The sequence below is a fragment of the Aplidium turbinatum genome, chromosome 10, assembly GCF_918807975.1.
Source record: "Aplidium turbinatum chromosome 10, kaAplTurb1.1, whole genome shotgun sequence".
NCBI classification, from domain to species: Eukaryota; Metazoa; Chordata; class Ascidiacea; order Aplousobranchia; family Polyclinidae; genus Aplidium; species Aplidium turbinatum.
In genome coordinates this window covers 15,204,943-15,218,209 of record NC_137481.1, presented here as the reverse complement: position 1 = coordinate 15,218,209, position 13,267 = coordinate 15,204,943, and the positions used below count along the sequence as shown (strand labels likewise).

The 13,267-nt window shown below is 40.3% G+C and overlaps 1 protein-coding gene across 1 annotated transcript in view; it reads left to right on the top strand.

Moving 5' to 3' along the window:
- The window catches only part of LOC145778993 (sushi, von Willebrand factor type A, EGF and pentraxin domain-containing protein 1-like), a 108,905-nt gene that overhangs the window by 52,134 nt on the left and 43,504 nt on the right, over window positions 1-13,267 (top strand). Inside the window, exons 35-44 of the mRNA XM_082590574.1 lie at window positions 12-253; window positions 545-759; window positions 1,426-1,542; window positions 8,904-9,030; window positions 9,605-9,719; window positions 10,587-10,746; window positions 11,089-11,273; window positions 12,188-12,318; window positions 12,449-12,554; window positions 13,075-13,266. Of these exons, the coding sequence (XP_082446700.1) occupies window positions 12-253; window positions 545-759; window positions 1,426-1,542; window positions 8,904-9,030; window positions 9,605-9,719; window positions 10,587-10,746; window positions 11,089-11,273; window positions 12,188-12,318; window positions 12,449-12,554; window positions 13,075-13,266 (1,590 nt within the window). The remainder of the gene's footprint in view (window positions 1-11; window positions 254-544; window positions 760-1,425; window positions 1,543-8,903; window positions 9,031-9,604; window positions 9,720-10,586; window positions 10,747-11,088; window positions 11,274-12,187; window positions 12,319-12,448; window positions 12,555-13,074; window position 13,267) is intronic.

Sequence of the window (13,267 nt, the reverse complement as noted above, 5' to 3'; positions counted from 1 at the left end):
AAAATATTCAGATATGTCAATGGTGAAGCGATTGTGACTGATTCAAGAAAATTGAACGACGGGAAATGGTATCATGTTGTCGTGACATGGACAAGCACGGAAGGAAAATGGGAAATTTATATCGACAGCATCCTGGAGGTGGAAGGAAGCGGATTGAAGCCTAACACTGTTATTCCAGGAGGTGGAATTTTAGTGATTGGGCAAGAGCAAGATTGCTTGGGAGGTTGCTTTTCTGCTTCACAAGAATTTATAGGTATACTTTTGACATGATAAAAGGGGGTTGGGTTAAGGGGAGTAAATTTTATGCAGCAAAAATAGATTGTATGATGAATGCAGTTCGCATGTTTTGATTCAAAAATAGATGGTGGAGTTGGGCTTTTACAAGGCTGGCCTTAACAGAAAACTGCACTAAGAGGTTAACGAACTCCTACCTAGTACAAAGTTTAAAGATTAGTTTAAGCATATAGCAAAAAGTAGTCTACAATGAATAGCAAAAATGCAAAAATGTTAGTTTCAGTTGCTAACAATGTGACATTTTACGCAGGAACTATTTCTCAATTTAACTTGTACAATTATGCGATGACGAGCGAACAGATCGCCACTTTGTTTGCACACTGTGTGCTCAACCAGGGCACAGTGAAAGCCTGGCCTGATGCTTTGGGTGGAATCATTGGTCAAGTTAGAACTATTCGGCCACCCACGTTTTGTAAACCCTGCTCACCCATTGTACCCAACAATTACCTAAAAGTCAGAGAACAGGTGTGTTTGAAGTGAAAATCAATTAAAATTTACACTTTAAAGAATCTGTATGGTAGATAGAAATGTTAAAAAAATGAACAAAATTTTAATCAAAACTCTCATGTACTAGACGAAGTAGGCATTTGATTTGTTAAATTCCGTACAGAGTCGATTACGAGAGTAACGCTTCTCGTCTTGAAGTGCGTTGGATGAAACTGAATCCAATAAATACCAAACTGACTTACAAAGATTTGAACAGCTGACAACTGCTAGAGCACCTTAGTTGACTGTTTGAAATAATTTCACGCTTAATAGTTCAATTTTTGCAACTTCATTAAAGCACAAAACTGCAATTCCAAGCAATGCTGACTATTACGTTCATGCAGGATAGCTACACAAACATACTGCAATGCGAAAGTGGTTTCATGCTTCGAGTACGTTTGAGATCTGGTAACAGTCGACGACTTGCAAACAGTGCTCAATTAAAGTGCAATAATAAAGGAAGATGGGTATTTCGCCGAAGAGTGCGCAGTGACCCTTCCTCGACGTTCTTTTGCAGCCGCGTGCGATGCAAACAACACAAACAGGTGAAAACATTATTTTTTTCATATTTTATTTTTACAGTAAAGTGACTGAGGACTAGTAGAACCTAATTAAAAATTAATTTCTGTATTTCACGTTTAATAGATTGCGCACGGAAGGACAGTGGCAACAGGAAAGCTGTACAACGACACAGTGACGTACATTTGCAACGAAGGGTTTCACAGAATTGGAGCTGAAGTCATTAAATGCAGAGCAAATGCGGTATGGCAGTGACACCGACTCTACTGGCGTGAACATCACATTGCTGTTTCACAGTAATGAAGTATGATATGTAACAACCGAATTTTGCTGGGTCTTTAACGGACCCTGCATCCGACAGTTGTGCTTTATTATGTCCGACAAGAACGGCTACCAGGTTAGGCCTCAATTGATTACTTCTGACTCAAGCTGACCTATGTTTATACAAGTACACGAAAACACTTACTTGTAATCCACGCACACAAGCCAACCATCATCAGAAAGAAATTAATGAAAAATGTGACCGTCCACCGCTCAAGTCGAAACACAAAAAAGAACACTTTTCGATAAATGAAACACTAATTCAAACTCATTCAAGTGGAGGTCACTGAAGCGTGAACGCAAAACAAGAACATTCAAAAAATAAGGAATTGCATAAATCGTTTCTACATACCCGCACCCGAAACCGGAGCAAGCCTACGAGGGTTTCTAAATTCAAAGGAAACGATTAGATACAAACACATAACGTAGGCTATAGCGTCAATGACTGAGCACGAGTAAAAAACGTAGCCTAACTACCCTAATGATAACTGCCTCTGATCCAGAATCAAAGGTGTGGGAAATGTTGAGCAACGCCTAATCAGACGCTGTAAAGCGAAATGCTGCACTCACAACGATGTGATTGAAGATACCATTCATAATCGACACGTAGTAAATATACAAACTAATTAGGCCTACATAAACTACAATAGTCGCACAGGAATTAAGAATCAAGCAGTTGAAAAATTAGTAATGTTAACCACTTAACCTAACATTTCGATAACGAAAACGTACATGATAACCTAACACTTCGATAACCAGAACATACACGATAATCTAAACACTTCGATCATCATAACCATAGCAGCTCTTACCGGAGAAATGGAACAACACGAAATGTTTCCTTATTGGAAGCTGCTCGTAACAAATTAATACACAATACAAACAAATACTACAAAGCAAACTGAATACCCAGGGCAAATATCAATGATTGTCCATTCGCGCGAGAATCAGTTTGTCGATCATCAGTCATTTCATCAACTTTTCCTTCCAGAAGACACACCTTTCAGATATCACGAACCAAAGTGGAGTGGGCAGTGCGCACCTTGATTCGACGCACAAGTTTATTACTGTCAGGCATTACATCTTCAACAATTCCCTTAGGCCAGCGTCCGCGTTTGGCAGATTCGTCCCATCACTAATACAAGGTCTCCGCGTTTCAGAATTTGCAATTTAAACAAGAACGTAAAGTTTTCTTCACAGCAGCTCTTCCCTTTAATATCCAGTAGGATTGGTGCATAGCTGATAAAACATATGAAATACCCATATGTCCTTCACGAATGTGGTAAAACATAATCAGTAATCTCGTCACAGGATGATCACTTGGTAAAAGGATAGGATGCTTTATGGATTTGTCAAGCGAGGCGTTTCGTAAACGGCCCCCAACACGTATTATACCATCCACAATATAAGGATTCAAAGACCTAAGTGGCCGTAAGAACGGCCGTTTGATTTGTGAGTCTGAAGGTAGTTGAACCGGACTTTGGAAACTGGGATGAGCTGGAAGAGTCGTCATTACTTCGGGAAAAGCTTCCCATTGCGTTAACCTCACGATCGCTAGGGTAGCTTTTGACATCTCACCAGTCGTAAGCAAACCCAGGGCAGGCTTTTCGATGTTAACCTTCGCCTTCCATTGCAGATAGGATTTGTACCTCAGTAACCAGGCAACTGAGCGTTGCAACCTGGAAAAGTCAGAATATCGTCTCATTAGCAAGGGCAAGCCGTCACACTTTGGTTCAGATATCCGAACGGCGCAAATCTTCTTCACGTTAGGATCTTCTTTCTTCAGGTCTCCACAAATTTCTGGTTGTATCGGCCACTGGGTTTCAGTGCACATTAAAAATTTTGGTCCATAGAACCACATAACAGCCTCATTTGCCTTACTGTGCGAGAGGCCGCGCGACGCAAAGTCAGCAGGATTATGATCAGTGGGCACATATCTCCACTGATCCAACGAGGTTAATGAATGAAGTAGTTCAAGTCTATTGGCCACAAATGTATGGAAACGAGACGTTCTATTACGTAAATAATGTAGTACAACAGTGGCGTCTGTCCAATAGGTCACAGAAGAAAATTTAAATTCAAGTTCACGAGAAATCATACTACCAAGTTTAACAGCTAGTACAGCTGCAGTCAACTCCAGCCTAGGAACACTAATCGATTTAAGTGGAGCGACTCTAGCTTTTCCCATAACAAGCGCACAAGTAATTAAATTATTCGTATAAACAACACGCACGTAAGCACACGCTCCGTAACCATCAACTGAAGCATCTGAGAATACATGCAATTCGATTTTGTCAGTTTCCTGGTTAGGGAGCTTAAAACTTCTTGCAAGAGATAGCCTACTTCCTTCAAATTTGGTAATGCCTGCACCCATTCTACCCAGGCCCTCTCCAAACCTCCCATGGACGGAAGAGGTTCATCCCAAGACCCAAACGGCAAGTCTCTTGCAAGATTTTCCTAGCAGGCAGGACAAATGGCTGTAGCAGCCCTAGAGGGTCATATGTTTGAGCAATAACTGATAACAGCCCCCTCCTAGTACAAGGTTTTACATTGAGATTCACTTTAACCTCCAGGCAATCGGAATCCGCATTCCAAAACATGCCCAGTGCCTGGTGCCTGCCCAGTGCCTGCTCTGAGTAGGCAGTTCTCGTTGCTGCAAGTCAACTACAGTCGAAGCACGATCCTTTTCTGAAATAAGACTTAGAACATCCTTATTATTTGAAAGGAACTTAGTTAATTTAAATCCGCCACTATCAAGAAGTTTGCACAGCTCCTTTATTAAACATGAGGCTTGATTAGGTGTAGCACATGATTTACACAGATCATCCACATAAAAAAATTTTAGCACAGTGCTTACCGTTTCAGGAGAAGCTTCGCTCAAGTTTTCCTCTGCTGTTCGGCGAAGAGCAAAAGCTGCCACGGAAGGTGACGAGGTGGCCCCAAATAGATGCACATTCATCCGAAAGGCTGCGGGGGTGCGAGTTAGATCATTGTCCGGGTACCAGAGAAACCTAAAAACATCACGATCCTTCTCTTCCACAAGTACCTGGTAAAACACACTTTTTATGTCTGCCACCACTGCAATAGGCTCTTGTCTAAAGCGCATTAAGACACCCACAAGACTATTGGTTAGGTCAGGTCCTTGGAGCAGCTTGTCATTCAGCGACACGCCATTGGCCTTAGCACTGCAGTCGAAGACCACCCTAAATTTAGTCAGAACTGACGTGCAGTGATGCGGTACATACCAAGTCTTACCTTCTGGTTCAACAGCTCCATCCGGTATTTGGCAGCAGAAACCGTTAGCAACTAGCTCAGTCATCTTCTCACTGTACTTTCTACACAAGTCGGGATTCGCAATTAGCTTCTTCGTCAGATCTCGAAGACGTTTCTCGGCTACGTGGAGGTTATTCGGCAAGTCAAAGTTGTCTTTCTTCCATGGAAGACCAATTTGGTGATGTTTACCAACTTTTAAGGCAGACCTTTCCATGATGTCAATGGCACGCCTGTCTTCTTTTGACATACACGGCAGTTGCGGCGAATCAAGATCATGGAAATCCTGGTCAAGAATACGTAGTAACTCCTTGCAACCCTGTTTATCTACACCAAGCTCGCTGACAAAGTTAACACGTACCTCGTTGTTATCAAGCTCATTCTGGGAGACATAATCCACCCCCCACAACGTCCATCCCAAGGCAGTGTGCAAGCCAAAAGGTTGGTTATCTAACCCATACCTACTCTCACTAACCCGGAACGCATTGTGGACATTTTGCCCCAGCAATAAGTCTACTGTATTTGTTTCTAATTTTGGGAAGGACAGATCTTGAAGATGTGGAAATAGGCTCGTTAGTTCATTTGTAGGAATGCTTGTGTGCACATCGACTATGGAATCCTGCACCAAAGCATCGTTAACAGTAAAAACTCGGCTCTCACCAACTCCTTGAATGAAAAAATGTTTAATTTTCGAAGAGACGTCTGTCACGGCATTGCTGGTGTGCATTTTTACGTTGGCCTTTGCCAAATCTGCACCAATTCGCTTAGCAAGGGCCGTTGTACACAAAGTGGTCTCAGACCCATCATCCATGTAGGCATATGTGTTCACGTAATTATCAGGATTTGATACCCACACCTTGACTGGGACGACTTTATGCAATTTCCTGCTGCGCTCAATCTTTTTGTCATTGTAAGAACTACAGGCGACAAGAACATTGCTGTCATTTTGTGCAGTTTTTGTCCGAGGTACAGACTTGTCAAAATGAAGCAAGGAATTATGACGCTTGCCACATTCTCGACAGGCCAGCCCAGAAGAACACTCACGTACGCTGTGCCCAGACTGGAGACAGTTGAAACACAGCCCATGTAATTTAACAAATTGGTGTCGTTTATCAACAGGTCGCTCTTTAAAGGTAGGACATTGCCATAGCCAGTGCACACCTTTACACAACTCACAACTCTTTTGAACGCTTGAAGGCGTAGCAGAGCTTTCCTTAACGGCATTTACCTTGACCTGACTACGCGATCGCGAGTTTTTAGACCCTGTAAACGTTTTTAACTGACTCGCAAACATATCCTGGCCTAATGCACATTCCGCATCAGCCGCAGCATCGTCTACAAGAGTCCTCAACTCCTTAAACCCTCCACAGCCTCTACGAGACATAGGCACAAAATCTCTTTTTATTTTCTCGGGAAGACGATTAAATATTTTATGAATCACTTCAGGTGAGTTTAACTCTGCCAAACGTCCTAGAGACAGATACGTCTGCTCACATTCAAACATTCTGTCTCTGAGGCAGTTTAAAGCAGATGAGTCGAACTCCTTTATGGGGGGACCATTTAACATTCCCTCTCGTAGTCTTGATGCCAAAAGGTTCTGATTACCAAACCGCTGGTCCAATCTTTCCCAAGCAGTTTGATAAGCCAGAGACCTGTTTGAGTGCCCTCCAAGACCACGAATAGCTCTTCCTGCCTCACCTGTGCATAAAGATTGCAGATGCAACATCTTTACATCGTCATCTGGATATATACACGCCACAAATTTAAAGAACTTACGCTTAAACTCTGGATATTCCAGGATATCACTATTAAATTTCTCAAGTGTCACAGGTGGAACCACACCATGTGCGCTCTGCCTGAAGCTGGGCGTCAAAACATTAACTGGCGCCACCGATGGTCCAGCTATACCGAAGCCTTGTGGCTGCATTGTATTCGACACTCTACTCAGCACAATAGGGGACGATGACAAATTACCGACATATGCCTGTCCTACTTGTGAAGTTTCATACGCAGCCGCATTTACGCTCACACCCGGGTAGACGCTAGTCTGAGCACCAGAAATGAAAGGGTTGTCTACACCATTGGTTAACAGCGAAGTTGTACTTGTACTTAATGAAGACGTTGTACCAATTGGCACATGAGCAAGCGACGTTCCTATAGCAGCACTATCGTTAACTGTACTGGTGTTTGTTATCATAGAAGGGCTAGACATCGCTCCAGACACATAACTAGGAGACGCCCCAGACGCGACATTTGTATCAGCCGAAGTCTGGCACTGCTCCCTGATAAAGTCCATAGCACGTCCCAGATCAAACCACCTGTGCCTTACAAGCTGCTTACTCGAATCTGAGAGCCAGACATTCGACATTATCTTGTCAAAGGAATTTTTAATATCTCGCAGTTCCATTTCGCAACACTGTATTAGATTATTCATTTTGTCAACACTCTGCTTTTGTATTAAAGGCCAAATAATTGCCTTTGCATCGCACAAACTCCTTTCTGCATGCGAGAGATTCTCCAAAAACGATGCAAACTCTGCTGAAGGGTTCGAATGACTACTACTCACTAACATGGTAGATTGTGATGCAACAGTGTCAGTTAAAGTTGTTTTTACGTTAAATTTGCTGTTTATGGTAATTAAAGATTGCTCTCCAAACGACATCAGAGGCGCTGATTGAGTAGCAATCACAGTGACGGCGGAAGTATCTACCTGCGATGGTGCCAAGGTTACGTTACTTTCACTCAATGAAACTTCAGTCATATTTAAAGGGTTCTTGGTTACACTTGATCTAAGGAAATAGTGACTCATTTGCACAACAGCAAGGTAAATCAACAGCTTAGAAGCAAAATACGAGACTATAATGAAACAATGTAACTTACAATGAAATACCTTATTAACTCTTACAACAATAGTGCCTACAGGCTACAACACGAGCACGAACAACAATATGGTACGCTTCCACGTGAAGCAATTAACCAAAAACAACAGATCCACTGACCTAGAGCAACTGGAGACGCACACAAGAATGCCGATTGCCACTAAATTCACGCGCGATGACAAACTACGTCACCGTGCCACTAGGTCCGAGTGAATGAAAGAAAACTAAGCAACTTCTAGTCAAAGCACTAGACAAAAACACAAGGTGACCAGCTCACTACACTGTTACTGAAACCACCGAAAAATAACAGGATTAAACCACAAAGCCTGACCAAAATGGTACAGATAAAATTTTTTCAATAATATAATGTAACAACCGAATTTTGCTGGGTCTTTAACGGACCCTGCATCCGACAGTTGTGCTTTATTATGTCCGACAAGAACGGCTACCAGGTTAGGCCTCAATTGATTACTTCTGACTCAAGCTGACCTATGTGTATACAAGTACACGAAAACACTTACTTGTAATCCACGCACACAAGCCAACCATCATCAGAAAGAAATTAATGAAAAATGTGACCGTCCACCGCTCAAGTCGAAACACAAAAAAGAACACTTTTCGATAAATGAAACACTAATTCAAACTCATTCAAGTGGAGGTCACTGAAGCGTGAACGCAAAACAAGAACATTCAAAAAATAAGGAATTGCATAAATCGTTTCTACATGATAGTCTGATGCACCGGTTGTGGTTGCATTTTGGTGTTGTCATTTCCTTTAGTGGTATTCTGTAAACCCAATTGACATTTTGTCATCACTTCCCATGTATGTATTCAGTGGCGAATTCAGCAAATGTGCTTGGGGAGTGGGTTTCAACAAAACACAATCATATGCAGATCTACATTAATCTGACCTTGCAAATATGCCGTGAATGATGTTACTTTTTTGTGTTTTAGGGGAGGGGAGGCGATCGCCCAAATCGCCCCCTGGATCCGCTAATGCATGTATTATAAGTAGGGCGCATTGTTTTGTTACTACCAAATTATGGATAGGCAAATTAAAACTAATATGAAGAATTTAAGTTTTGAAAATTTACACTTTTACGCGTTAGCATTTGAGGTTGTGTTGTTCAACAGGCTTGGTCAGGACAAACGCCAGCTTGTGTCGACATTAATGAATGCGACGACAATCCTTGCCATGAAATGGCGACGTGCACAAATACTCATGGAAGTTTCCGCTGCGTCTGCAACACAGGCTACACAGGTAATTTATCAACGTTCGCCTTTCTGTAAAAATTTAACTTACGTTGGTCAATATGCGTTGTTTCAAGTGCATTTTTTTTAAATATACGTAATAAGTCAGTGGCTAGGTTTAATAAATAGTTGAAAGTGGAAAGTATTACCAAGAATAAGCAAAACAGTGAAATGCATTCGATAAAATGTCAACTGTCCAGGCAGCAAGGTTTGATTAGGCTTGGTTGAAACATTCTGTAATTCTTTGCTTATGATTTCCGTGCTGTAGTCTTACATTTGATCGAACAATAGTTTATCAAAACAAGAGTTTTTTAGCGACATTTATTGAGTTATACATGAGAATTTACAACAATTGCACACAACTTGTATTCCAAAATAATTTGTTTCCGTGTACTATAAGTACATGAATGTGCTGGAATGTGTATGGGTATTTCAAATGCCGATATAGTTGGTTTCTTCAAATTCATTTAGTTCGATTTTTAGTGCTAAGCTTGTAATTTTCTTCAGTATTTCCTTTCATATTGTCAAGTACATGGTGTAAGAATTCGTCTACTTTTTTAAACTGACGACTTAAATTGCTTTAGGCGACGGAATCAGCTGTACGGAGATCAACTGCGGAAGTCCTGGCGTTTTCAACTCATCAAATGCAAACTTTATATTGGTTGATTCCGAGGATTTTGTATATGGGAGTCATGTGAAGTGAGGAGTGTTTTGTTTATAGCATTTAATTGGTTGTACTCACCAAAAAGACGGTTCTGAAAAATATTTTTTTTTTATTTTAAATTTTATTCAATCTTCAACTAGATGCTAATTGTTGGATGGAAATTTATTTTTCAAACATTCACAGCAGTCCTGGAATAAAAAGATATTGTTTTTCATTTAACTAATGCTTGCCATGCTGTTTCTCGGCAGTCGAGTGTAGCAAGAATTGACAGCTATAGACACATGTTTTGCCCATGAGACCGGGCTCATCAGTATCGCACCACTAATTCATGCCACATAGTTCTCAAACGCTGCTTTTGTCAGTTAATTCAATCCTTACCTTTGTTGAAAGAAAACAACTAAACTAACTGTCGCTAACTAAGCTAACCTTCTCAACAGCTCTTTGCCATGCTAATAGATATTGCTTCTTATCCTTTTATTTGGTTCAAACACAGATAGGCTACAATCAGATGAAATCCAACTTCAAGATAGTAAGATTATCACTTGCCCTCAGCTGCAGTGATTGAAATGAACGATCTTTCCAACACAAACAACACAATCATAGATAGAACTTGGAAAAACTGGATAGAACTGGAAACTATTTACAGTAACGAAATTGCGACTCAGCTGCTCTTGTCTTGCTGAATGCCGAAGAACCCAAAGATTTCATTTCAGAATTAAAAAAAACAAAACAAAAAAAAACAGATACTGTGACGTCATGTTATTACAAAGATTACAATTCTGTATGAGCTTAAAGTTTACGTTTGCGAATCGGTATAGTCTTATCCCAATACCTGAATTAAAGCTGCGTATGAACGTTTTTGAATAAATTACAAAATGATGATCAACTTTTAACTTTTACAGTTATTTTTGTGATGAGGGATATTTGTCATCAGGGCAAGATAAATTATTTTGCCAAAGTAACGGCCTTTGGAATGTTTCTGACGATGATTTATTCAAATGCAACCCTGTACCATGTCCGAACCCTAGTGAAATACAAAACGGAGATTTCGAAAGAAACTTTGTAAGTGACGTTTCTGCGTGTTACGCTTGCGACTCATCATACTTTGTTTTAATTTAATTACCTGACGTTAATGCTGTTGAGTCTGCAACGTGCAATTTTTAGCCTGTTTAATATAAAGCAGCACTTACAAGTATGCTATTCTTTTATTTTATTTTCCTTTCAAAATTTTATCGTCAGTAAACAATTCAAAACAAACATTTCTGTAAAAAAGTAAAATGACGTTAAATGCTTTGACGTTTACTACGTCAAACGTTTGATGTTTGACGTAGTAAACGTCAAACGTAGTAAAAGTTTGACGTTTAAATGAAGTTTACTGCTGTTGAAATTTCGTTTTTTTTTCAGCCTGACACGGACGGCGATAGGTATACATTTGGCCATGAGATAACTTATGAGTGTGACGAAGGTTTCGACTTGATTGATGAAGACAGATCATCTTGTGAAAGCACAGGAGCTTGGTCGAATCCACCACCTACCTGCGAACCCGTTCATTGTGGTATGCCGCCAGATGTAGCGATGGCCACCGCAACGTGAGTCAGGCATTTCCTCACTCTGATTTTTTAACGTGTAACACACTGTACATTTACTGACCCTTCTGCGTGCAGCTATTCTTTCTCTGAGTGATCATGCCAAAGTCGTGTGAAGTTTTTACTTTCTCATAAATACATAAATATTGCATATTGGCTTGGTATACCTCAAACGTCTTTTTTGATCTGAAATCTCCCATATTTCCTCCAAGCATTTCATTTCAGTTGTCCATGTGTTGTTAAATGTCACGTATAGCTTTTGTATTTCAGTAAGCTATAGAAAATTTTATACTTGCAAGTTGCATCAGTTGCTTTCAAAAGTCCATCAATTTAAAGTTTTAGTTCTCCTGAAACAATATAGTAACAACAGCAACGTCAGAAGAATGCAAAAATTATTCGTAAAATGGATTGTTATATGAATATCATCAGCACATTCCAAAATAATTCAACATCAATTCGTATCATCAAATCGGCATTTTCTTTCTTAGTAATACACCAAGTATACACCTAGCGTATTCTTCCATGTTGTCTCTTCTCAATATCTTGCTGCACGATTAGAGCTTAAGTATTTTTTGCAATGTAACTCCAAATGGGTGTCTCATGTAGTCTTTGTTTTACTTTTACACACGTATTATTTCTTTTAAAAAACATTTAAATTTCTAAACGTATTCTGTAAACACCATATTATCGCCACTGATACTGAATTAGAACCTTTCTTCCATTTTGTGCATCTCGTACGTACCAAAGTCTCCAAATCTGGTGATACTCTTTTCCCGCATTCAATAGCCTGTCATAGCCGATTCAATAAAAAGTTGAGAAATAATATTTCATAGCCGTTCTGTCAATGTGAATCGCTGAAGATCGTAGGCCTACCAACTATTTGAGCACAAACAACTTTAGACCATCATACGTTACAGATTAGAAAATGGTCCTCACAAGCCTGGAGCTCATTTCCTCAGCAGATTGACGTATACTTGCCACGAGGGCTATCAACTGACCGACGTCAGTGATGAAACCAGAATGTGTCATAGCGATTCAACATGGACAGGTATCATATTTTTTTCTATCCTCATACAGCGTTGCTTCTCATTCAGTTGACGTTTAGTTTAATATTTAAAACATTTTCTTCACCTTGAACGTTGAATTGTTTTCTCACAAACAGTGAAATGTTCTTCCAGGATCTGAACCAGTTTGCGAGCGTGTGTCTTGCGGTCCTCCACCGGTTGTTGACAATGCTATGGTAGAGAAGACTACTGAAGTATATGAGGGAATTACAGCATACAAGTAATTTGTGAAGTTTTACTGGTCTTGGAGTTCCATTTTCATACTGTAGCCTGTATAAAAAGTAGTCTTCTGACGAAGTTGTGCTCAAACATCGACCTTGCAAGATTTCACATCAGCCGTGAGAGTGTTTATGAATTGAATGCAAAGAAATCAGAAACCGCAGCAGAATATTTTGCTGTTGGCCTATAGCTTCCTCATCCTCATATTTCATCAGCATTACTTAAAAGAGCTAAATCTGTCATTATCGACTTATTAAGTATAAAACCTGTGCGGTTAAGTCCGGGACTTTAAAGTTCCGAGATTTAGGCATCACTTAATTTCTTAGTTGCTCCAAGTCTTTGATTATTTCTTGAGAGTTGAGTAACTTTCTATTGAAAATTCCCTCAACTCGCTTTGCTCCAAGCAGCAGCGTAATTTCACAGCGGTTTTGGACACGAAATAAGTGCAAATCTAACATGGTGATTATTGGCTCCATTCCTTCAAGCGTTATTAAAATGAACCAATGAAAACTGTGTTTCAGATGCGTTGACGGTTTTGAAATGAACGGGCTGCCTATTCTTCAATGCGCAGCGACACGTCAATGGCATCCCGAGCCTCCAATATGCAGCCGTATAATTTGCCCTTCACCTGTCGTCAGCGATAATGCAAATTTTCGTGTTGATTTTATTCCCGACTCTGAAGATGTGACTGTGCATGAAGAAGACAGAATGTCG